Source organism: Heteronotia binoei, chromosome 2, assembly GCF_032191835.1.
Source record: "Heteronotia binoei isolate CCM8104 ecotype False Entrance Well chromosome 2, APGP_CSIRO_Hbin_v1, whole genome shotgun sequence".
NCBI lineage: Eukaryota > Metazoa > Chordata > Lepidosauria > Squamata > Gekkonidae > Heteronotia > Heteronotia binoei.
This window is the reverse complement of record NC_083224.1, coordinates 106,544,054-106,570,697: the sequence shown is the minus strand read 5'-3', so window position 1 is coordinate 106,570,697 and position 26,644 is coordinate 106,544,054. Positions and strand designations below refer to the sequence as shown.

The 26,644-nt window shown below is 40.5% G+C and overlaps 1 protein-coding gene across 1 annotated transcript in view; it reads left to right on the top strand.

The window, feature by feature from the left end:
• Positions 1–25,650, top strand: part of SPATA6 (spermatogenesis associated 6) — a 56,604-nt gene extending 30,954 nt beyond the window's left edge. Inside the window, exons 10-13 of the mRNA XM_060231789.1 lie at positions 5,315–5,478; positions 13,502–13,601; positions 19,641–19,762; positions 25,400–25,650. Of these exons, the coding sequence (XP_060087772.1) occupies positions 5,315–5,478; positions 13,502–13,601; positions 19,641–19,762; positions 25,400–25,571 (558 nt within the window). The 3' untranslated portion in view covers positions 25,572–25,650. The remainder of the gene's footprint in view (positions 1–5,314; positions 5,479–13,501; positions 13,602–19,640; positions 19,763–25,399) is intronic.
• Positions 25,651–26,644: the final 994 nt, after the last annotated feature.

Below are 26,644 nucleotides of genomic sequence, written 5' to 3'. Positions count from 1 at the left end.
TTTCCTCCTTCCTTGAAGGTCGGGGACAAAGGGTCGCGATTGGGGGGGAACTATCCCGGAGGCACACACTTAATTGTGGAGTGCCCCAGGGAGCGGTTCTCTCCCTGATGTTATTTAACATCTATATGCGACCTCTTGCCCAGATTGCCCGAAGGTATGGGCTGGGGTGTCACCAGTATGCTGATGACACCCAGCTCTATCTACTTATGGACGGCCGACCGGTCTGCACCCCAGAAAATCTAGACCGGGCACTACAGGCCGTGGCCGAGTGGCTCAGACTGAGTGGACTGAGACTGAATCCTGCGAAGACAGAGGTCCTTTGTTTGGGCCGTCGAGGACCAGGGGGGGAAATCCCCCTGCCAGCTTTTGACGGTGCGCCGCTGATGGCGGCGGACAGGGTCAAGAGCCTGGGGGTGCTACTAGAGCCGTCCCTAAAGATGGAGGCTCAGATAGCGACCACTGCCAAGTCCGCGTTTTTTCATCTTAGACGGGCAAGGCAGTTGGCCCCCTTCCTGGACCGCGACGACCTAGCAACAGTGATCCACGCTACGGTCACCTCGAGGTTGGATTACTGTAATGCCCTCTACATGGGGCTGCCCCTGTGCCGGACCCGGAAATTGCAGCTGGTGCAGAATGCCGCGGCCCGGCTGTTATTGGGCCTCCCAAGGTGGGGGCACATTCGGCCGGATCTTCGGGCTTTGCACTGGCTCCCAATAACATACCGAGTCCGGTACAAGGTGCTGGTCATTACCTTTAAAGCCCTATATGGCCTGGGACCTGCCTACCTGAGGGACCGTCTCTCCCCACATGTTCCCCAGAGAGTACTGAGGTCTGGGACTCAAAACCTTCTCACCATCCCCGGGCCTAAGGAAGTCCGTCTCAAGACAACCAGAGACAGGGCCTTTTCTACAATGGCCCCTACATGGTGGAACCAGCTACCGGAAGAGGTGAGGGCCCTGCGGGATCGTACTCAGTTCCGCAGGGCCTGTAAGACAACCCTCTTCCGGTTAGCCTACGCCTGACTGGATAAATGTAGCTTATTAGACTTCTGTGAATTATACTGTATAGTTTTAATGTTAAGAATTTAAGGTTTTTAGGTCTTTAAATGCTTCGACTATTTAAATGTAATAACTCTGTACTTTGTTTTATTGTTTTATCCTTTGCTGTGAGCCGCCCTGAGCCATTTTATGGGAAGGGCGGGGTATAAATTATAGAATAAAATAAAAAAAAATAAAAAATAAAAATTTAACAACAAGGGCGTCACTTGTAGTGGGTTTTCATTAATGAACATCACATCGTCTGCAAATGCCCTATATTTGTAAGAAAAACCTTTCAACTTCAGTTCCTCTATTTCTTTGTCCTCTTTGATTTGCATCAGCAAAATCTCTAAAGTCATTATAAATAACAACGAAGATAGAGGGCAGCCTTGTCTTGTTGAATTTATTGCTGTTTCTATTTCAACTTTTTCAGTTGGTTCATTTAAAGTTTTTTCCATGCTTTCTGTTAAGGGCTTTACTTTTATTCTCTGTAAATACGCTTTTACTTTCTTTCTGTCTGCTTGTTGACCTTTAAATAGTTTAACATAATATTTATAATATTCCCTTTTAATTCCAGCTTAATCCATAATTTCTTTCCCTTCTGATAAAATTTTGTTTATAAATTTATTCTCTTTTTTCTTCGTTTGCCATGCCAAATATATCCCAGGTTTATTAGCACCCTCAAAGGATTTCTGCTGCAGTCTTTTTAAGTTCCATTCCACCTCTTTATTCAATAAGTGACTCAATTGACCCTGTAATATTGTAATTTCCCGCAAAATTTTCTTTTTCCCCAGTCTTTTTATCAGTTCCTTCTCATTTTTACCTATTTCTTTTTGTAAATCCACCATTTGTTTTTCTTTGTCTCTTTTATCTTTATTGTTCAATGTAATTAATATTCCTCTCATCACAGCTTTATAAGCGTCCCACATGGTTTGAAACTGAACATCCTGATTTTCATTTATTTGGAAGAAAGCTTTAGTTTCTTTTTCAAGAAATGCCACTACTTCCACTTTTTGCAATAAATCTTCATTTATCCTCCATCTCCTCACCTTTTTCCTATCTTTTGCCAACCACATTAATGGATTATGGTCTGCACCTATTTTCAGAAGAATCTCTATTTTTTATGTAATAAATCCCCCGAGTCTTTAGTAAGCCATAACATGTCAATTCTTGAGAAGGAGTTATGCCTTGCTGAAAAGAAAGTGTAATCATGCATATTAGGATTGAATTTTCTCCATACATCTTCCAAGCTTTCTTGTTTAATTAGTTCAAAAATGACTGGCAGTTGCCATCTTTATTTTTTCCCCCAGATCTGTCCAAAGAATTGTTAATAGTTCTATTAAAATCTCCCATTATCATTATCTGATCATATGTCACTTGATCTAGTTGTTGCGTAACATCTTTGGAAAAAGCATCCTTTGCCCCATTTGGGGCATAGAGTCCCAGTAACAACGTTTTTTTCTCATTCATCAGCACCTCCACTGCAGCATATCTACCTTCACTGTCTTTAAAAATCAACTTTGGCTCTAGTTCTTTTTTAACATAAAAAATCACTCCATTTTTTTTCTTTAGCTAATGAGAAGAATTCTTCACCCAAAGATAAATTCCATAAAAAATTATAATCCATTTGTTTGATATGTACTTCTTGTAGACAAACTATATTACATTTTTGTTTTTTAATCCAATGAAACGTTGCTTTTCTTTTTTGCAGTGAATTAAGTGCATTTACATTCCAAGAAATTGTAATCCATAGTGATTCTTCAATTATTCTGTATCTCCAAATTCTTTATTGTCCTCCAAAAACCTCTCCATGCCTTGAGTATCTATTATTGTAGTTCTCAGTCTTTTATACTCAAAGCTAAGACCTTCAGGTATCTTATTACCTTCTCTCTTAGCTTGTCTGTCAGTTTCTTAAACTGTCTTCTGTCACTTATGACCTTCCTTGGCAGCTCCTTCATTATTCTTACTCTGCTTTCCTCTACTACCATTGGATTTTCAAATTGTTGACTTAAAATCCTTCCCACCATATCTCTTGTAGTAAATTTTACTACCACATCCCTTGGTAGCTTGCGCTTTCTAGCAAATTCTGAGTTGACCCTATAAACATAGTCACACAAATGTCCCATCACCTCAGGGTCATCTCCCATATACTCAGCAATGATTGTTGAAATGTACTTCTTTAAGTCCTCTTGATCTTTTTTAGGCACACCTCAAGCGAATCATGTTTTCCATTAGCTTACAGTCTTGTAATATTGCTTTCTCCTGCATCTTCTTAATAGTAGCATCTTGGTCCTTAACTTTAGCTTCTATTTCTTGTGTCTTCTGTGCTGTTGCTTGTGACTCTTTTCTGAGATCATTAATCTCTTTTTTAATCTCTTTCTTGACTTCCTCAGCACTGGAATTTATTTCTTTAGTAAGTTTGTTCTCACTTCCAGGTATTAGAACTTTCATCACCTTCATCAGTCTTGCCTCCATAACATCCAGTTGTTCTTGCACTTGTTTGGCCATTTTTCCTTCCCCCACAGAGGCTGCTCTCAGACGTGTAAGCCTTGGTCCCAACTTCTGGTCAGACATCACTGTCCTCCCATTGCATAAAATGGGTTCTTGAGTTGACTTCACCAATCAGCAATCTGATGACAGAGTTCAATAGATTAGAGCATGCCCTTTCCAACAAGCCTAAAATCGTCGTCCTCTGAGCTTCCTAGCTCAAGGTATTAATTTTTAAAGTTCTTAATTTTTCCAAAATGGCAGCCGCGACTTTTCCAAGCCCGTTTTTAAAAAAGTTTTCCTTTTTCCAATAGCCCTTACATTTTAATTTCAAACATATAGTCCAAAATATTTCACCTTTTTGGGATGATTCCTGCCGGTTTTATAAATTTTAAAGTCTCGTTCTATTTTAAAAAGTTTAAAACCTTTGACCCTTCTTTAATGGCCACCACTGTTTCACAATGGTTTTTGGTTGCAGAGGTGGCCAGGAGACTTAAAGACTTCCCGACTTTCTGGCTGTGAAGCCTTGTTCTCAATGGTTGGTAATCCCACGATAGTTGTAAAACGTCACTTCCTGTGTCATCTTGAAGATCAGCAACTCTGTTATGTCAGGGGGAGGGGGTTCAAAGCCACAGATGTTTCAAACATCAGTTATTTTTCTGTACTTTCCTGCTTAGCTTAGTTCCCAGAAGTTTCAAATTTACCCCCTTCTTCTTAACTTTATGCTCTTACAGTTAGTTCCAGATCTTAATCTTTTTATTTTAAAAGTTTTATTTTAGTCCTGGAGTGATAGATAAAGATTTTTTACCTTAACGAAAGTCTATTCTTCTGCACACCGTTCCGTTCACCTTCAGATGTTATTGTAATCCATAGAAAGTTGGAGTCTTGATGAATTTAAGCCAATTTAATGGCCCCAGAGACCCTTTGTGGACGATGGAATGCAATTCTTCATTGGGGACTCTTCAAAGCTGGAAAAGAACCCCGCTGGGATTCCTCGCCAGCCAAAGTAAATCCCCTCAAAATTCTTCAAGCACGTCTTAGACAGTTCTCTTTCTGGAAAATGTAGGCAGCAGGCGTTAGGATCGCCTTTTATGCCCAAAACAAAGGTTCCGGTCCGCTCCTCCTAAAAGAAGCGTGTCAATTCTCCATCTTTCAACTCCGGTAGTCAGAAGGTGTGATCAGTCTAGGCATATTCAGCATCACATCTTACACCACTTCTGCCAGCTCCTGGAAACACTGGGGAAACAGGTGAAGAACACTCTTGCATGCTTCTTAGCAAAGACTCCTTTCCTGACAGAATACACTCCACATTCTTTAATCATAGTTGTCAGTTATGCCAGATAGAGGTGGTTGCTTTGTAAATGAACAGCTGTGGTTGTGATAGGCAACTTAACATCCCATTGGCTACCAATGGTGCATCACCCTGTATAATCACCCTGCCAGAGAAGCTTTTTACACCCATTGTTCTTTCCCACAGCATGTGCCGATAATGTGTTGAAGGTCCCTCTTTTCACTGCTTGGAGCAACTTTTAAGTGTGAACAGGTTTGCTTGGGCCAGTGAGAGATTATTCGGTTTGAAGTGGGAAGAAAAAAGGACATCTCTGGATTAATAGTATAGTTATTTCCACTTCTGCTGTGAGATGATAGGCAAAACAATGACACATATGGTCTGTATTAATATCAGTTTCCACTGACCTATAGTTAATATTCTGATATACGCAAGGAAGTGAGCATGATGTACCTGTATGTCTTTTTAAAACATAATGCTATCATTTTTGTGTTTCTGTCAGATTATCAGGGCACATCGTGTGAAAGACTTCAGTGGTTTTTCTAACAATGCTGATGTCTCATATATAGCTGATAGGCAGTTCCATTCAACTTGGCATTCAGCTCCCCCATCACTGCAAAAGTATTCTTCAACTCCTGTTTTAAATCGTTCATCACTCAGAGACAGGTAATCTCTCATCTATTTCAGATTACACAGTGTGGTACAGTTAAATCTTGATATTATTTTCAGTATTTTGGGTGGGTAGCGACTTTGACTACTTTGGGTGAGCAGCATCTGAAGAGTTGTTCAGAGTATGAATTCTGTTCTGGTGAACAAGAAATACTTAGGTTGGACTGTGTTTAGCACCATTTTTGGAACATTGATGAAAGCAATGATGCTGCATTGGAATTGAACAGATGTTACTCTGGCATTAAAGACAGATACTACAGAGAAAACACTTTGGGGTCAGGATGCCAAGTAGATGGCCTATCCAAGGTTGGACCTTCTTGCTCCCCAGGCTTGCCCAAGTTGCCTTGGGTGAACCTGTCCTGGCTCCAGCCATTGGGTTGACAACCACTTCAAGGGCTGCTGCGACCCAAAATGTATGAAGTACAGCACCGCCACATGATTGAGCAGTGCCTTTATCAGGGGGCTGTTGTTGGCCAGTATGCAAAGAGAAACAAGATGTTGGAATATGGGGTGAGACTCTTGGGTTTATGTGCAATTAAATAGGGGCCATATAAAGAGCCAAACTGCAAGCTAGGGAGGAGGTTTCAGGTTGTCTCCAGGCTTCGGAGGAAGAGGCTTGAGAAGAGAGGAGGAAGAACAAGGTGGAGCGAACCCCCTCCCCTCCTTTCAGATGAGGCCTTTTCCTGGCTCTGTGGGAGCCCAACTGTGACTACAGAGGTGAAGTACAAGGTAACCACTAACCCCATGGATCTCCACATGGGTATATTGCAGAACTTCATATCAGCTTAATTACATAAACAACTTTCACTGCTGTTATATGTAGTGCACTTCACTGTCAAGTTTTACAATGTTCTGCCACTTCCAGATGGTTAATGACTTGTGATCTATTCCATACCAAATTTCTCCTCAGCCTAGCTAGGGATTTGTAAGTGCCCCAGAGGTCCAGGCTCAATTATTTAGGACATTTCGATCATTGAACACAGTGCCTACAGGCAACCTAAAAGCGAGTGAATTGGAAATTGGCTGTGAGGCTTTTGCAACCTATTTCGCAGATAAGATCTCGACTCTCCGCCAAAACCTCCCGGCCATGGTTGACACAGTACGGGAACTGGAAGCCCGTTACCTGATATTGAGTCCTATATTAGACCACTTCAGCTGTCTTAATCGGGAAGATGTGGACAGGATCTTGGCTGCGGTGAAGCAGACCACTTGCCCATCTTGGCTTATTAAGGCAAGTGGAGAGGGTTTACAGGGCTCTTTAGCCAATATTATTAATCTATCCTTGGAAACAGGGACTTTTCTGGCTAAACTTAAAGAGGCAGTGCCCCGCCCGCTTTTGAAAAAGCCAGCTCTGGACCCAATGGTCCTGGCCAATTATCGCCCAGTCTTGAATTTACCATTTTCCTGGAGCAAACCTCTACCCTCGACCCCTTCCAGACTGGCTTCCGTCCTGGTCATGGGACAGAGACTGCTCTGGTCACCCTCACAGACGACCTCAGAAGGCATCTGGATCAAGGCAGATCAGCATTGCTATTGTTGCTAGATCTTTCAGCAGCGTTTGACACGGTCAATTACGATCTTATGACCCACTGCCTTGCTGACTGCAGAGTTCAAGGGGTAGCCTTACAGTGACATTCCTCCTTTCTCCATGGTCGGGGACAAAAGGTGGCAATTGGTGATCAGACTTCTCTGCGGCACCCACTCGAATGTGGTGTGCCACAGAGAGCTATTCTCTCACCAATGATGTTCAACATCTATATGCGTCCCCTTGCCCAGATTGCCCGAGGTTTCAGACTGGGTTGTCATCAATATGCAGATGACACCCAGCTCTATCTGTTGATGGACGGCCGGTCGGACTCAGCCCCAGACCATTCGACCAGGGGATTAGAAGCCATGGTGGGATGGTTGCAGTTAAGACAGCTGAAGCCTAATCCAACTAAGATGGAGGTCCTGTATCTGGATCAGAAGGGATTGGGATCGGGCATCCGACTTCCCACCCTAGATGGTGCCCCTTTGGTGCCAGCTCAGAAGGTGAGAGTTTGGGGGTGATACTGGATGCCTCCCTTTCCATGGAGGCCCAAGTCACAGCAGTTGCGCGATCTGTCTTTTACCACCTTCGGCAGGCCAAACAGCTGGTGCCCTATCTGATGTCTCGGGACCTAGCTACAGTGATCCATGCAACAGTTACTTCCAGGTTGGACTTCTGTAACTCGCTGTACGCAGGCTTGCCTGTGAGCCCGGAAACTCCAACGGGTGCAAAATGTGGCAGCACGGCTTTTGATTGAATTGCCTGTACAGGCAAGCAGCCGACTGATGCAGTGCACATTGCACTGGTTACCAGTTGAGTACCGAATCCGTTTCAGGGTTTTAGTACTGACATTCAAAGCCTTACATGGCCTGGGACCAACATACCTGTGAGACTGCCTCTCCCCATACGAGCCACAAAGGCAGCTGCGATCCACCAACCAACGTATTCTGGTTATCCCTGGCCCAAAGGACGTCCGTCTTGCCTCGACCAGGGCTAGGGCGTTTTCGGCCCTGGCCCCATCCTGGTGGAATCAGCTCCCAGTGGAGATACAGGCCCTACTGGATTTGTTACCTTTCCGTAGGGCCTGTAAGACGGAGCTGTTCCTCCAGGTGTTTGGTTGAGGCGGACGTCCTTTATCTTATTGCCTAAACCACCAGCTATCCACCCCCACAGTGATCTGTTATTGAACAATTGTACTTGGGCCACTGATTATACTTCAACCTGCACTATGAGCCTGCCTTCCTTTATATACTGTACTGTGTTGTGTTGCTGTTTTAATTGTGTTTTATCGGTTTTATTATATTGTACTTGCTTGGTTTTATTTGAATGTAATCTGCCCTGAGCCCGCCTGGGAAAGGGCGGAATATAAATTAACAAAAATAAATAAAAATAAAATAAAAGTATCCAGGCTGTTAAATCTTTTGAACTTGCTTGAAGGGTTATACAGTTCTGTTGTATAATATGCGCCTGGTCCAATTATTTAGGAACTCTTATATCTTTTTCATTTTCTCTTTAGTGACTGCTCTTCTTGTTCCTAATTGAAGACAAAAACAGCTCTGTGAGAGAAAAATAGCCAGTGTAGTGATTTCCTTCTTTCTTTTGACAAGGAAAAGCTAGTTGCCTCTGTAAGGACTGGTGAGGGATGGCATCTGGGACTCTCTCCTTGCTGGGAATAGGAACATGGGAAGGGATGGAAGGCACTTGTCTTTCCATGTAGCTGGCACAAGGTGTTTTTGTTACCTGTGTTCCTTCATTAAAATGGTATATCTAAAGTGGAAAAGTAATGAACTACCTCACTTTATTGAATCAGTAAGCAATATCATTAATGTTTTGTTACACTGTCACTGATTTCACATGGCAGTTGTTATTATGTATTCTTGCCAGCTTGTTTAGAAATTAATTTCTGTATCTAGATTTGTTAATCAGGATTATTGTACTAGAAAGCTCTCAGACTCATTTAAACTTTTCCTACAATCTATTCTATATTAGTTGCCTGCTCTTTTGATGTGCATCTATTCCTATAGTACTTTATTGATTTTTGTTGTGTGGTAGTTTGTTCTTGTGTGTAGTGTTGTGCCACCCCCCTCCCCCCCCCAACAACTGCTCTGCCTTTAAATCTGATTGATTCAGTTACCTCTTCTTCATGGAAGCCATGGAAGTTCAGCTGTATGAAGCACTATGGCAGGGGAAGGGATACATGAAAAGTCACAAATGTGTTTGGCAGAATGCGTTTGTAATAACTCTGCTGACAGGAGATAAATTAGCATTTAGTGCTGATAGTCAATGCTAGCATTTCTTGTTATATGCGAGTGAGTGATCTAAATGTCATCTCCACGAAAACCTAGTTGTAAGCTCTTATTTAAATAACTTTTGTGGACAAATCTTATCTTTGTCAGTCTAATCTCTTGTTTTATCCTAGTGAATATGCAGTAGTTATATTCAGCTCTGTTTTTGAGATTTCTGTATTCCTTTCTTGATTCCTTTGGTGGAAAATAAAAGCTGCAGTCTGCATGATTTTTTTGAAAAAAAAACCTTATCTCACGAAAGGAAAAATAAATGCTTTTAGCTACATTGCAAGAGAAAATAGCTTGTACTGTTGATTGCTCTCGGCAGAGCATCTCTGAAATGAATTATGAGTAGTTCTCTATTGATCTGGCTTATTCTAGGTCACCAAGCTATATATCCAAAGTGTTCATACAATCTTTTGGAATCAATAAACAATTTAAACTGATGTAACTGTGGAATGTTTGCTAGTCCCAAGGAAAATTGGAAATATGACAAAGAATACAGCGGTAGAGGTTTATTCTGTTTTGTCCGAATAAAGTTATGTAAAACAATATAACTATTTATCCAACACTGCAGTAAACTGACGCCTTATTCCCATGTGCAAGGAGCTGGTGGTTTTATATTGGCAGTCATTGAGTCTTTTCAATACTGAAATTTTATTTATAGTTTTGAGAAATTACTTTTTGAAAATGAGCTTCATAGAATATTTCCAGTCAAAGTTAGCATGTCATAAAATGGTTTCAATTTAAATTACAGGTGTTGAATTTTAGGTTTTGCTTTGTTGAGTGGTGACTTTGGTGTAAATATTAACATAATGCTTTAAAGAGAAGATTAGGTTTTATAGTCATGACTAAAATTAGACAATTAAAAAGGAGCAGATAGAGTTTTTATTAATACAGACATTTTTTGATTTGGAAAATTAAGTTGAGAGCTACATGATCAGTAAGCATTTCTAATGCCACAGTGCACACTAGTGGAATGTTCTGTTATTTTCTGAAGAAATACATAGTTTTCAGTGAAGAAGTGGAATATTAGGGTTTTGTTTTGGGATAAATTTTGGGACATAGAAAACTGGCTTGCAAAAAAAAAAAAAGTAAAATACATCATCAGTGTAGCTAATTTACATTGTGTACACATCTGTGTATATTTAAATCCAGAAACTGGATCCAAACAAGACAGATCTTTCTACAAAACTGAAAAACACCTCAAGTTTTCAATCTGTACCCTACCCAAAATATTTTTTTAAATAAAGGGGTGAGAGGATTAGAACCCTCCAAATAATAAAAGGAGTGACTTTTATGATAAATGATAAAAAGAGTAGCTTTGAAACAGATTCCTTCAGAGGCTATTGTTAGGCAACCAAAACAGTATTATTCACCTTAAGACTTTGTTTCTGTCAGTTAAACACAGAGGTCGGGCTTCCGAGGGCTATTCTGATCTTTGAGGAAGGATTCATCAAGGCCAGGTCCATCAGCAACCACTGGGCTACTTGCTACCATACGACTTGCATGACTCACCCAAACCCAGCTGCTTGTTACTGTTTTACAGCAGCCACACCACAAAAGCCACTGTTGTGTAGTGCTTAGAGCTCCAGATTAGAATCTGGGAGACCTAGTTTTGAATTCCCACTCTTACAAAGACGTTCACTGAGTGATCTTTGATTAGTTTTGCATTCTTAACTCATAAGTTTCTTGTGAGGATAAAATGGAGGAGAAGAGAATGATATAAACTGCTTTGGGCCCCCATTGGGAAATAAAGCAGAGTATTTTTTAAAAAGTAATAAATGTAGCTGAAGATGGAGGCAGTTAAAATAAAGGCTGGTTAGTGCATGAGGAGGAGGCAGGGAAAGTTGAGGATATGGAGGTTGCCAGGAAGAAGGAAAGAGGAAGCAATGTGGTGAGGGGGGTACAGAAGAAAGTAAATTGCCCCCTGCAAGTCCTTATAGGTTTCCTACCATACAGCTGGGCTCAGCCAAGAGGCCAGTGCCACACAACTGGGCTATAGCTTTCTCAGGTAGAGAGAGGCTGCTGGGTGAAGGGAGAGCTGAAGACAAGGAAGGCAGATATAGTTAGGTTGGCTGGTGGGTGAGAAGGAAGTAGGAAAAGGCTATGGTGGCTTTCAAGGAAGGAAAAAATTAAATAATAGAAAAAATAATTGAGAAGGGGAAATGAAATACTCACTGCAAGTTCTTATGGGTTCTCCACTTGTATAATATGAAAACTGATGTTGAATTTATAGAATTTAATACTAAGCAAAATTGCCCATCACATTTTGTCATTGCCCAGTAATTATATTGCATTTATGATTTTTAAAACTAAGAAAAGCTCCTGTATTCCATATATATGTACTGTACTCTTCCTATAGGGTGCCACTCAAGCCTTGCCACCCATTTTGACATGCATCTTATTTGTGAAGCTGTGATAATTTCTCCTGTCCAAAAAAGTACTGTACAATCATGCAAAATGGCCTAACAATGGCATCACAATTATATCAAAAGGGCTAAAATTTTATTCAGCTATTTTTATCAACAAAAAATTACCAAATCTGTATTTATAACAAAGAACTGTTGTATTATTGCTGGGACAGAAATGTCTACATGGATTTTTAATTTCCTCATAACGATGGAACAGATTTCAGGGAGAGGGGAGGATAGAAAGGCCTAGAAAATTTAGTTGGTAACAGATATTACTGCATAAGAGTCGCACAATAAGAGCCAGCATGGTTTTCTCAAGAACAAGTCATATCAGACTAACTTGATCTCTCATTTTGAGAAAGTGACTACCTTGCTGGATCAGGGGAATGCTCTAGACATCGTTTGTCTGGATTTCAGTAAGGCTTCCACATACTATCCTTGTTGACATGTTGGTAAAATGTGGTTTGGATCCTGTTACCGTTAGGTGGATCTGTAACTGGTTGACAGATCGCACCCGAAGAGTGCTTGTGAATAGTTCCTCATCCTCTTGGAGAGGAGTAACAAGTGGAGTGTCTCAAGGATCTGTCCTGGGACCTGTTTTGTTCAACATCTTTATCAATGATTTGGATGAAGGAATAGAGGGAATGCTTATTAAATTTGCGGATGATACTAAATTGGGAGGGATTGCAAACACAGAAGAAGACAGAAACAGGATACAGGATGACCTTGACAGGCTGGAAAACTGGGCTAATATAAGTAAAATGCATTTTAACAGGGATAAATGTAAAGTTCTGCATTTAGGTAGGAAAAATCCAATGCATGGTTATAGGATGGGGGAGACTTGTCTTAGCAGTAGTATGTGTGAAAAGAATCTAGGGGTCTTAGTGGATCATACGCTGAACATGAGTCAACAGTGTGATGCGATGGCTAAAAAGGCAAATGCAATTTTGGGCTGTGTCAACAGAAGTATAGTGTCCAGATCACGTAATGTGATGGTATCCCTTTACTCTGCTCTGGTAAGACCTCACCTGAAGTATTGTGTTCAGTTTTGGGCACCACATTTTAAGAAGGATATAGACAAGCTGGAAAGGGTCCAGAGGAGGGCAACAAAGATGGTGAGGGGTCTGGAGATCAAGTCCTTTGAGGAAAGGTTGAAGGAGCTGGGCATCTTTAGCCTGGAGAGGACGCGGCTGAGAGGTGATATGATCACCATCTTCAAGTACTTATAGAGGATGGTGTGGAATTGTTTTCTGTGGCCCCAGAAGGTAGGACCAGAACCAGTGGGTTGAAATTAAATCAGAAGAGTTTCCGGATCAACATTAAGAAGAACTTCCTGACAGAGCGATTCCTCAGTGGAACAGGCTTCCTCAGGAGGTAGTGGGCTCTCCTTCCTTGGAAGTTTTTAAACAGAGGCTAGATGTCTATCTAACAGCAATGAAGATCTTGTGAATTTAGGGGGAGGTGTTTGTGAGTTTCCTGCATTGTGCAGGGGGTTGGACTAGATGACCCTAGAGGTCTCTTCCAACTCTACGATTCTATGAATATGTGTTCTACTTCACTGAAATTAGAAATGTGACTTCTGACCTGTATAATGAATTACTTCATAAACTCCTATGAAAACCAGACAAAGATGATTTGGTACCCATTTCCAAATAGTATTCGTATTTTTTTTAATAAAAAAAAATGAATACTATTTGGAAATGGGTACAAAGTAATCTTTTTAAAAATATTTTTTTAAAAATAACATAAAAATCGCACCAAGTGATGCCTTTTAAAACTTCTTTCTATTCTAGGTTTCATTCTGGTTGGCTTACACCAATTAACGGAGAAGAGATCCATAAGCGAGTGAAAAATATTTTAAGAACACATAGTGCACGACAAAAGCTAACATTTGTAAGTATAACATTCATATGCACCCCCCCCCCCCCAAGAATATTACAAAAAAAATCTAGATTATATTTGATGGGAGAGTCAACATAGAGGGAGTTTGGAATATTACTTTGTGTCGAGCTTTGTGGAGAGCCAGAAGTGTGTGATTCTCTTGCAACTTCAGAGCTTCTCCAATGTTAGGCATGAATTCTTTCATCCCTGCACTAAATATTCTTGGAGCCCCTATACTACATATGTTTTGCCTGAGAATCAATAACAGAGAGCAGAACCAAGCTATAGTGTCTTTACAAAAATATCAGTGTTAATTGGATATGCCTTGTTTTTTCTGACAGTTAGTTATATGTAACTCATCTTACCTACCTGGAGTGGAGCTGCAGCAGCTGCTTTCACACTTTTACAGAATTGATGGCTCAACACCATTTCTTCACTGTCTGAGAAGGAAACAAAGAAGGAAGGAAAGGTGTTAGCCTAGATTCCTTTGTTCACACCCCCTCTTAGTCTAATTTTTGATTAGGAGATGTGGAATAGAGATGTGGAATACAGCCTGATCTCATCAGATTTCAGAAACTAAGCAGAATTAGTACCTGAATGGGTGACCACCAAGGAAAACTCTGCAGAGGAAGTCAATGACAAACCACCATTGCTTCTCACTTGCCTTGAAAGCCCCTTTCTTGGGTTGCCATAAGTCCATTGCAACTTGATGGTATTTCACACATGCTCAATACAACTAATTTTTTACGCGCATGTGTGTGTTATGAACCATCAAGTTGCTTCCGACTTAGGGTGACCCTGTGAATTCATGACCTCCAGAATGTCCTATCATTAACTATTTTTTTCAGGTCTTGCTGTAACAACCTATACTCCCCTCATACCGAGACAAAGCAAGGTGTTTTCTTTACAGTTACAGACAAGGCAACACAACTCAAAGATAAGCAAAAATATTACTTTATTGAGCTGGCAGGCAGTTTCAGAATAGGCTGGTGAAAGCAAAATAACAACATTATAAAATATAACTAACTAATACTACTTACGTAGTCCCATAATCACCAGCCGGTAAGCAGGACGGCTTTTGCCAAATAAAACAACAATGACTAAGCGATTTTGGGAAACAGTATAAATCCCCCTCAGCTGGCTGGGACAACCAAAAATGGGCATCCCGGAAGAACCAATCAACCCAAGCTGACTCTCCTAGTGCAGCTGTGAGTAACCATTAATTAGAAGGAGATTAAGACAACTCCTTTCAAGGTCACACATAACCAAAACACTGCTGGAAAAATAAAAATTGGTAGCGGCCCAGAAACCAAAACCACCAGATATATGTATATGATTAGGTTTTTTAAAATCCACAATACCCGTTAAAAGAAATCTTCATTACACCTTTCCCTTCAAGATGAAATTTAGAGTTGTTTAACTCAAAATTTTCATCTAACTCTACAAATAAAACAGTCAGTAGTTTCCATACTCTCCAACACCAGAGCATACAAATATATCTTCAATGTTTTCAAGCTCCTACACAAAAAGATCAGTTACATTTTTAATCACTCGAATACACTCTAGAAAGGGCATCAGCACCCTTATAGCCTTTCCAGATAAATGGGTCACAACAAAATTAAAATCTTGTAAAGTTAAACTCCATCTAAGTAATTTTTGATTAGAATTTTTTATCCTATTCAACCAACATAAAGGCGAATGATCAGTTTGAAGGTCAAGCTTCTGCCCCCACAAATAACTACGAAGCTTTGTGAGAGACCACACAAGAGCTAAACATTCCTTCTCAATAGTAGACAAATGTCTCTCCCTTGGCAGAAGCTTCTTACTCAAGAACACTATAGGGTGCAGCTCCCCATCAGCACCCCTTTGCAAGCGCACACATCCATTCCCAGTATGAGAAGCATCCGTTTGAACCACATATGGTTGGGTAGGGTCAGGAGCCTGCAGAGCAGGTGATTGTAACAAAGCACGTTTCAGGCCCTCAAAAGCTTTCTGACATTCAGGTGTCCACTTCACTTTAGTAGGCAAACTTTTCTTACACACCTCAGTAAGGGGAAGTGCCAGAGTACTAAAAAGGGCCATAAATTTTCTATAATAACCTATCAATCCTAAGTAGGCTTGAACTTGTTTCTTTGTAGTAGGTATAGGCCAGTCAACAATGCACTGCACTTTGGCCTGCAAAGGCTTGATCGTACCAGATCCCACTCTGTGTCCCAGGTAATCTACTGTAGCCAACCCAAACTGACACTTAGACAGCTTGATGGTTAAATTGGCCTTCTTAATATGCCAAAGCACACTTTGCACGTGCTCCAGATGTTGTTCCCAACTATCAGAAAAGACAGCAGTATCATCTAACTAAGCACAGCAGTACTCAGACAGACCACTAATCATAATGTTAACCAAACATTGAAAGGTTGCAGTTCTATTACGCATCCCAAAAGGCATTATTTTAAACTGATATAATCCTTGTTGGGTTACAAAAGCAGATCTTAGGGCAGCTTCCAGAGTCAAAGGTACCTGCCAATAACCTTTGGTCAAATAAAAACAGAAATAAACCTTGCTTTCCCTAGGCATTCTACTAACGAATCAATGCGAGGGAGAGGAAAAGAATCGGCCACTGTTAAAGCATTTCGTTTACGGTAATCCACACAGAATCTTATGCTTTGATCTTTCTTTGGGACTGATACCACAGGTGATGACCATGGTGACTGACTAGGTTCGATCACACCCAGTTCAGGCATTTCAGCTATTTCCTTAGCCACATCCTGTGCATGAGCATCATTTACCCGATAAGGTCTACTTGAAACTGGAGCAGCAGCCCCAGTATCAACATGATGAGTTATTAAATAAGTTCTTTCAGGCCTCCCACAAAAAACACTCAAAGTTTTTTAACAAACTGTATAGTTGAGCAGCCTGCACTTCAGACAAGTTGGAATTAGACAAAACATTATCAAGGCAGCATGAAGCTTGATACTCTGCAAATAAATCACGGAGACCCTGAAACAGATCCTCTTCCTCTGATTGCAAACTCACAACATTAACAGTTCTCTCATAATATTTTTAAGTGAGTTCCCATGATACTCTCGGGGTTTGGAATGCAATTCTGGACAGGCCACTAAATAACACACTGAACTTAGTCTCTGAACAATAGTGCCAGGTCCCAGCCACTTTGGACTCAATTTATGTGGCTTAACTGGCTTCAAAATCAGCCCCTTTTCATTAGGAAAAAATTCTTTATCTACAGCCTTATGATCATAAAACCGCTTTTGACTCTCCTGAGCAGCCTTTAAATTACTTTGAGCTGCTTTCCAGACATCCAACAAAGTGTGCCGTAAGTTTTGGAAATAGGCAGCAACACGCTGAGGTTTAGCATCCACAAAACCTTCCCATTGACTCTTTAACAGGGATAAGGGATTATTTAGGGTCCTATCATATACCAACTCATTCGGGGCAAAACCCAAACTCTCTTGCACAGTGTCATTGTAAGCAGCTATCATAAAAGGTAATTCACTATCCCAAGTACTACCATGAGCCAGAGCATATTTGCACAGCATGTTCACTAATGTTTTTTGAGTGACTTCCACTAAGCCATTCCCTTGATGAAAGGCTATACTGGTATGATGATCAACTTTTGCTAAAGCAAACACCTGCTGGGTCAGATTAGACATCATATTTGACCCCAATCTGATACAATAGTTTTAGGAATTCCCCAAGTGCAAATAACATTTAAAAGAGCTTTAACCAGATTTGCAGCAGAAGTAGTAGCCATAGGAGTGGCTATAACCATATGTGAGGCATAATCAAACACTGTGCAAATATATTTCTTACCCCCACGCGTTGGCTTATTAAATGGGCCCACCAGATCACTACCAATTTTCTCAAAAATAGCAGAATCCATAGGAATACTCTGCAAGGTGGTTGGGGGGTTATCATTTGAATAACCAACCACCTGACACGTATGACAGCGCTTAACATAATCCCGTACTGAATCATAAAGCCCTGGCCAATGGAAATACCTAGTTACTTTTTCCAGTGTCTTTTTTATTCCTGCATGGTCAGCAAACACAGATGTATGTGCTAAATCCAAAACTTTAGCTCTAAATCCACTGGGGACCAAATGCTGTTTTCTAGAGTCACAGGCCCTCAAAACTACTAACCCCTTCAGCTGCTAGCCAATAATCCAGATTCTGCCCCAATTTGACTGCAACCAAATGGAGGCTTCCAGTCCATAAGGTACGGTCCACCCTTCTAAATGTTCTGCTATATGTTTCAGCATTCAGTGCAAAATGCTGCCTAGCCAAAACTCGTCATAAGACAGAGCATCTTGGGGAGGTAACTGTCCCATAAGTTCCAAAAGATCCCCAGACAACAAAGATCTCAAAATAATCATAAAATTGTTGGGGAACCTGCATCTCTACACAGGTACGTTCAAAGAGAGAAAAATAAGCCAAAATATCCATAGGTGGCTTATACGATGGAAACATTTTCCTATCATAGCACCAAGGACTCTGTTCTCTCTGGTTTTGCCACACTGAGCTATCATGCCCCTGTCTTTGCCATGGCAACCTGTCCTCTCAGTACCTCTGCCAATTCCAACATGGAGAGTTGTAATCTCCAAATCTCTGCCTGGGTGGACTGGCTGCTCGAGACAATTGTCTAGAGGGAGAATGAGGTGAAGCTGCAACACTCCTTTGCCCAAGCTCCATCTCTACATCTCATCCCTCTGTCTGGGTAGATGTTGTGGTAATTGTAAGCCCTTAGCCTCTTGTGGCTGAGACTCCCCATCTTGATCTCCTGTTGGTGCCCAAAAAGCAGGTTCCCATGGTTGTGGCAGCCATCGGTTCCCAACTCCAAAGCGTCTCTCTGGTTCAATCTCCTGAAATTCCAAATCAGGATGTCTCCGAGGGGGGAGCTCAATCAATCTCTGCTCCTTCCGCCATGCCAAAAACTCAGCTGTATGCCTGGGAGTTTCTTCTTGCCATAAATCCCTGCCCTGGAAATCTCTCCTCCTGGGCTTAACATGGCTTGACTCTAATGAAGGGTCAGGGCAAAATTCTGATCTTCCTTGTATATCCCGGGGAGAGACAAACAAGTCAGGTCTTCCTGTTACGTCCACTGTCTGCAATGTATAGAATGTAAATTCCTCTGTTCCATTCACGAAAGGGTTTAAGCTCTCAGCCATCCTGGCTATCAAAAATAACAAACAGCTCATGGTCCTCGTCAACCACCTGCACAGCCTCCAACACCCTTGCCTTGAATGCCACACTAAATCACATATCCCAGCGCAGCTCACCATGTAACAACCTATACTCCCCTCACACCAAGACAGAGCAAGGTGTTTTCTTTACAGTGACAGACAAGGCAGCACAACTCAAAGATAAGCAAAAATATTACTTTATTGAGCTGGCAGGCAGTTTCAGAATAGACTGGTGAAAACAAAATAACGTTATAAAATATAACTAATACTATAACTAACTAAATTCGTTATATTAACTAATTAGTTATAAATATAACTAACTAATATTAGTTCCATAATCACCAGCCGGTAAGCAGGATGGCTTTTGCCAAAAAAACCCAACAATGACTAAGTGGTTTTGGGAAACAGTATAAATCCCCCTCAGCAGGCTGAGGACAACCAAAAATGGGCATCCCAGAAGAACCAATCAGCCCTAGCTGACTCTCCTAGTGCAGCTGAGAGTAACCATTAATTAGAAGGAGATTAAGACAACTCCTTTCAAGGTCACACATAAGAAAACACTGCTGGAAAAATAAAAATAGGTAAGCGGCCCAGAAACCAAAACCCCCAGATATATGTATATGATTAGGTTTTTTAAAATCCACAATACCCTTTAAAAGAAATCTTCATTACACTTGCAGACTGTGTTTTGTGGCTATTTGGTTTAATACATTTCCTTCTTAACCTATCCTAGCATTTAAAAACCTATCCTAGCATTTAAAAACCTATCCTAGCATTTAAAAAAAATCTACCTGTTCTTTTTTTTAAGGAATAGTTATTCTTGGATGGATGAAATTGTGATCTTGATTTCTTAGGATGAGAGTTGTCTGTCAAAAGAAGATTCTGCTAAGACAAGAGACTCCAGTAAGACATTGAATTCCAACCAGAAAGATGTTTTCTGTATAGGCACTTCAAACAGCAGTGATCTTCAGAGTAGGTAAATAATGCAGATTTGTGAGTGTTTGTGTGATGGATTCTTTGATGAGTTTGAGATCATTATTGCTATTATTTCTTTAATAATATGAGCTGGAATATGGCTTGTAACTTGTAGTACCATGCTAATACAGTTTGGAAGGGTGTAACCTAGTTTAGGATGATGCTGATAAGTCTAGTGGTTGTAGTGGGAACCTGTACAGTTAACTTTGATCCACTTTCATACATTATACTGGTGGCCTGAAGCTGATACAGCTCAGCTTCTTCCATTATGATCACGGTAACATAAGAAGCTCAGTGTAAGGCACCCACCCCACATTTCATCTTCACACATCATATCACTACTTCAGGAAGCAGCAACAGGGATGCTATGAGGAAGAGATGCAGTATGAGTTTCATAGAATCATAGAGGTACCCCAAGAGTCATCTAGTCTAAACACTTGCACAATGCAGGAAATTCACAAATATTTCCTCCTAGGCTCACAGGATCAGCATTGCTGTTAGATGGCCATCTAGCCTTTGTTTAAAAACCTCAAGAAAGGAGAGCACATCACCTCCCAAGGAAGCCTGTTCTACTGAGGAACCTGCCATGAAATTCTAATGTTGAGCCAGAAACTCTTCTGATTTAATTTCAGTCTGCTGGCTCTGGTCCTACCTTCTGGGGCCACAGAAAACAATTCTGCACCATCTTCTGTATGACAGCCCTTCAAGTACTTGAAGACGGTGGTCATGTCACCTCTCATCCACCTCCTCTCCAAGTTAAACATATCCAGCAACCTTTCTTCATAGGACTTGGACTCCAGACCCTTCACTATCTTTGTTGCCCTCCTCTGGACCCATTCCAGCTTGTCTATATCTTTCTTAAAATTTGGTGTCCAAAACTGAACACAATATTCCAGGTGAGGTCTTACTATAGCAGAGTAAAGTGATACCATCACTTCACATGATCTGGACACTATACTTCTGTTAATACCGCCCAAAATTGCATTTGCCTTTTTTATCCACCGCATCACACCGTTGACTCATGTTCAGCGTATGATCTGCTAAGATCCCTCGATCCTTTTCAGACACACTACTGCCAAGACAAGACTGCCCCATTCTGTAATTATGCATTGGATTTCTCCTGCCGAAACGCAGAACTTTACATTTATCCCTGTTAAATTCATTTTATTAGTTTCAGCCCAGTTTTCCAGCTTGTCAAGGTCATCTTGTATCTTGTTTCTGTCTTCTGCTGTATTTGCAGCCCCTCCCAATTTAGTATCATCTGCAAATTTAATCAGCGTTCCCCTCTATTCCTTCATCTAAATCATTTATGAAGATGGTGAACAAAACAGATCCCAGGACAGATCCTTGAGGCACTCCACTTATCACTCTTCTCCAAGAGGATGAGGGACCATTCACAAGCACTCTTTGGGTGCGATCTGTCAACCAGTTATAGATCACCTAACAGTGACAGAATCCAAACCACATTTTACCAATGTGTCAACAAGGATAGTATGCGGAACCTTATTTAAAAGCCTTACTGAAATCAAGATAAAGTATGTCTACGGCATTCCTCTGATCCAGCAAGGTAGTCACTTTCTCAAAAAAAAAAAGAGATAAGGTAAGTCTGACATGACTTGTTTCTTGAGAAACCCATGCTGGCTCTTAGTAATCACAGCCATCCTTTCTAAATGCTCCAGGACTGACTGCTTGATGATTTGTTCTAAAACTTTTCCAGGTACAGACATCAAGCTGATGGGTCAGTAGTTACCTGGATTCTCCTTTTTTCCCCTTCTTGAAGATGGAAACAACATTTGCCTGCCTATAATCTTCTGACACCTCACCTTTTCTCAAAAAACAATGGCCAGGGGCTCAGAAATTACATCCGAAAGTTCTTTTAGTACCCTTGGATGCAATTCATGTGGCCCTGAAGAATTTGTTTCATTTAAAGAAACTAGGTGTTTATGTACTACCCCTGTGCTGATCCTAGGTTGCAACTCCCTACCCTCATGATATGTTCTGTTTTTGCCATGTTGAGCACTGTTCCCCTCAGAAGAGAAGACTGGGGAAAAGTAGGAATTGAACAATTCTGCCCTTTCTTCATCACCTGTTACAATTTCACTTTCCTGTCCTTGCAATGGGCCTACCATGTTCTGCTCTTTTTCTTACTTTGAACATAAGAAAAGAACCCTTTTTTGTTGATTTTAGCATCTTTGGCTAGCCTAAGCTCATAGTGAGCTTTAGCTTTTCTAACTCTTTCTCTACAAGTACTGGCGATTTGTTTATATTCATCCTAGGTTATAAGGCTCGTTTCCTAAATGAGTCTTTTTTATTTCTCAAGTCTTTAGAGAGCTGTTTATGGAGCCACCTTGGCTTCATTAGCCTTCTCCCATTTTTTCTTCTCATAAGAATCGTCTGTGATTGTGCATTCAATATTTCATTTCTAAGAAACTCCCACCCCTCTTGAACCCCTTTCTTCTTAAGTAATTCTGATCATGGGATTTTACCCAGCATAGTTGTAAGTTTGTTGAAGTTTGCCTATACATCTGACTTCATACAGCTTTTCCCTTCCCTAAGACTGTAAATTCCAAAATCACATGGTCACTACCTTCCAGGGTGCCCACTATTTCTACCTCATCAACCAGTTCTTCCTTGTTGGTGAGAATCAAGTCCAAAATAGCAGATCCCCTTGTTTCCTTCTACAGTTTCTGGACAACTCAGGAATTTATTTGACCTTTTGTTTTTAGTTGGACTTCCAACAAATGTCCGACAAATAACTGAAGTCTCTCATGATCACTGTGTCCCTTCTCTTGGAGAACTTTGCAATCTGTTGTAGGAGTATCTCATTGAAGTTCTCTGCCTGGCTTGGTGGTCTATAGCAGATCCTCACAATAATATCACTGTTATTTCTTACTGCTTTTATTTTTACCCAGAGACTTGCAACTGAGCTGCCATGGTCAGATTCATGTATTTCCTCACAAGTATATACCTGCTTCACACATATAATGCTATGCCTCTGCCTTTTCTTAATTGTCCCTTGTAAATGAGTTGTACCCCTGAATCCTAATATTCCAATTGTGAGTGTCATCCCACCAAGTTTCAGTAAGGCCTATTATGTGTCATAGTCTCCTTGTATTAGGACTTCAAGTTCCTCCTGTTTGTTTCCCATACTCTGCATTAGTGTAGAGACATCGGAATCCTTGTTTTATGCATCCTGAGGGGTTTTTTTCCTGTACATATCTTAAAGTTAATGTTACCTAGCATATGCACCACTTTCTGTGAAGCTTTAGCATTCTTATTTCCAGTTATTGGCATCATACTAGGCTTTGAATTATTGTCTCTCTCCCCATACAATTTAGTTTAAAGCCCTCCTTATTAAGTTCGCAATGCTCTTACCAAACACCCTCTTTCGTAAGGTGCAAACCATCTCCTGATAGGAGACCACCATCTTGAAAGCGTAAGCCATGGTCCAGAAATCCAAACCTTTCCTGTGTGTTCTCACATCTCAGCAGCAAGGGACAGAGGCACACTATAACAACTACCACTATACCAATAAAGCCTAGGAAAGAGGTCTAATCCGAAATCCAGTTAGTGTCATCTGCACCTGTATTCTGAGCTTATTTATCCTGTTCTTATTCTCTAGCCCTTGCCCTGGCAGCTGAGTCAGTGAAAGCCACGTGGATGTGTTCTGAGACAATTTGGTCTGTAGGGATCATTGGGGGACCTGCAGGCCATGAAGAAAAAAATCTGTAATAGCTGCAGCATTATAGAAAGTGATAGACTTTGAAATGATGTGCTCAGTAGCGGTTGGGCTCTGGGACTCAGCACATTCTGTAGCAGTACTGAGAACTGTGGGAGGAAGACAGACTCAAGGATATCCCGACAGCTCAAAGTCTGATAGTATTCCCAGAAATAGAGTACCAAGGCAGAGTTCAGAGGAAATGTCATTTTGCTGACCAAATGTTCACATTAAAGTAAATGATTGAAAACCTTTGGGACTGCACAGAAAGTCCATGATGATGAAATATTTAGTGTGTGAGTGACTTTGAAAAGAACTTCTAGGGCTCCAAAAGAGATGGAACAAAAGCATGTGACAGGTATTTCTAAAAGTGGAGTTGAGTGCAACTTATCATGCTCTTAATATAATTTGTGCATGTAATCTTCAGGTCACCTCATTACAGCTTGTCAGGTTGGTTTTTGGTTAAGATTGCAGATGGATGTGTTTCTAACATGGATGTGTCCAGAATGTGTCCATTTTGATTTTTGAATTTCTTATGAGAAAGGGATGACTAATGTTAGTACACCAAAAACAAGCAGCTCTCTGAAGCACTGTGACTGTCAGTGAAATTTTTAGGAAATGCTACCACTCTTATCTCAGCCTGTCATGGAAGTTGTAATTAAGGTGAAAGGAGTTAAGATTTATTGGAATCAGATTTGGGGGCTATTCCCCACCCAGAGCACCTGGCTCAGCCCTCATTCTCTTCAGTAGAACTTCTTAAGAAGTCATATCCAATTAGCCATGTCTACCTCTATATAAACAAAAAGTCAACACATTTTATTCATATCATTTTGAGAAGGATTATGCCACAACTGTGGCACTTTCTTCTTAACTGTCTTAGCATCCACGTAGCTTTATTCTGTGATGCTTGCAAATCTACTTACCATACTGTTTAGAGGTTATCATGTTCTGCCAACCAACTTGACTTCAAAATGCTTGTTTGTATGTGGAGAAGGATTTCCAGCCTCTAGGTGGGGCCTAGAGATCTGAAATTATAACTGATCTCCAAACAACAGAGATTAGTTGTCCTGGCTACTTTAGATTGCTACTTTGAATGGTGGACTCTATGGAACTGTATCTTTCTGAAGTCCCTCCCCTCCTCAAATCCCACTCTCCTAAGACTCTACTCTTAAAATCTCCAGGAATTTCCGCACCTGAAATTGGCAACCGCAGCCCCAATATGAGTCCAAGGACAAAAGTATGGGAGACTCAGTCCTTATCCCTTTGTTTGAATCTTTCATTTAGTGATGCCATCAAATGCTGGAGAAGTACTTAACATATGAGCAACAAGTTGTATTTATGCTTATCTTGACTGGCAAAAGCCACCCAGGAAATGCTGACTCCTCTTCCTCATCCCCATCTGTGGGAACAGGGGGTAGGAGAGTGGGTTCTGCTCAGCATGGTACATTTTGAACTCTGTACCCTTTTTTGTTAACTCAGAGTACTGTCTTTTTTTTTTCTTTCACACACATGGACTGACATAGCTGAAGGTATATGCCAAACCCTGCAGATATGGATTCATGTATTCAAAAGATCAATTCAATTCAATAACCTTTACTGGCATGATTATTCAAAAGATCAGTAAAATAACTTTGTCAGAAACTGTAATGTATTCAAATTAACACACACATAGCTTATCAAACCATAAAAAGATATTGTAGATTTTTAAAATAACCATGAGTGAACGCAGCATTTAGAAACTGCAAGCATAGCACTTTTTGTTTGTGCATGATTTTTACAGATTTTTAAAATAAATGTAAAAATATTTAAGCATGGCATTCACAGGCTCAAATTACTGTAAGTAGTTGTAATATAAATGTCCTTCTTCTCTGGGTTTGCAAACAATATATTTTAATGTGTTTTTGTGGGCTGTGTTTCCAGTTCATCTATACAGCAGAGCGTCATGGTTCATCTAGATAACAGTGAATATTGGACCAGGAGAACTGCTGAATACAAAAACAAACCCCACAGAGCAATCTTTGAAGACAGTCTGGAGAAAATCTATCGTAACATGTACAGAAAAGCTTCTGGCACTATTTCAAAGAATAAATAAATTCCTAATAATGGCACAGGTGAAATTGAACAATATACAGATCATATATTTTTAATAAAAATGTTGTTTGTCTAACAAACATTTGTATTTTTTTTCATCTGAAATGTTTTTATGTGGTTATATGATATGCTGAGGCTGGGACTCCCTTACCCACAAAATACATAAAATTAGGCGAATTTCACATAGTGTGTATTTTTAATTTTGGGATTTATAGCTCTTTCAGCATTTAGCTTCCCACTATACAGCTTTAAATTACAATGGATTTTTGCACATATCCACCACATGTCAGTCCATAGTTTTGCATATGCATTGTGCACCTCCAGTACCAAAACAAACACAACTTCATTTTCTGGGACTTTCTAGGACTTTCTAGGAAGGGGTTACTTCTAGTGGTGTTACGTTAGTATTACATTGAAAAGTAATTATTTATACTTATGTGCATGTAGGAGCCATGTTGTAAAAGTAACTATGAGATCTTAATATGTATAGGGATAATATGGACTCAGCCCTTATGAATAGCAATGAAATGGCTATCTGGAGCAGAGTTCCCTTCCATTCTCAAAACAAATGTCACATATTGTAATAATAAATAAAACCTACTGTAGAAGAATGGAAATTCCCTTAGATATTGAGGCCATGTTCAAGTTCCAAAGTGTCGAGAGAGAGAAAGCTTGAGGTTTCTAATGGTGTAGAATATGTAGAATTTTCTGGAGCATTTGAAACAGCAAAATGTTGCCATTTTTATACTATCGTACACAAAAAAGCTATGAGTTTGGTTTGGGGTTTCTGTCCGCTTTTTTCTGCTTTTGCTAGATATAAGGTAATGTGTGGAAGTTTGGTCAGAAGTCTACTGTGCCTTAGAGGTTGTGGATTACATCTTTCCCCCCTTGTGCTCCTCCTCCTCCTCCTAATAATAATAATAATAAATTTTATTTATATCCCGCCCTCCCCGCCGAAGCAGGCTCAGGGCAGCTAATGATTCCTCTATTTGTAATTCTCCTTTTAAATATTCAAACAATATATCCCTTCCCAGGCCTTTTTTTGTAGCAGGAACTCCTTTGCATATTAAGCCA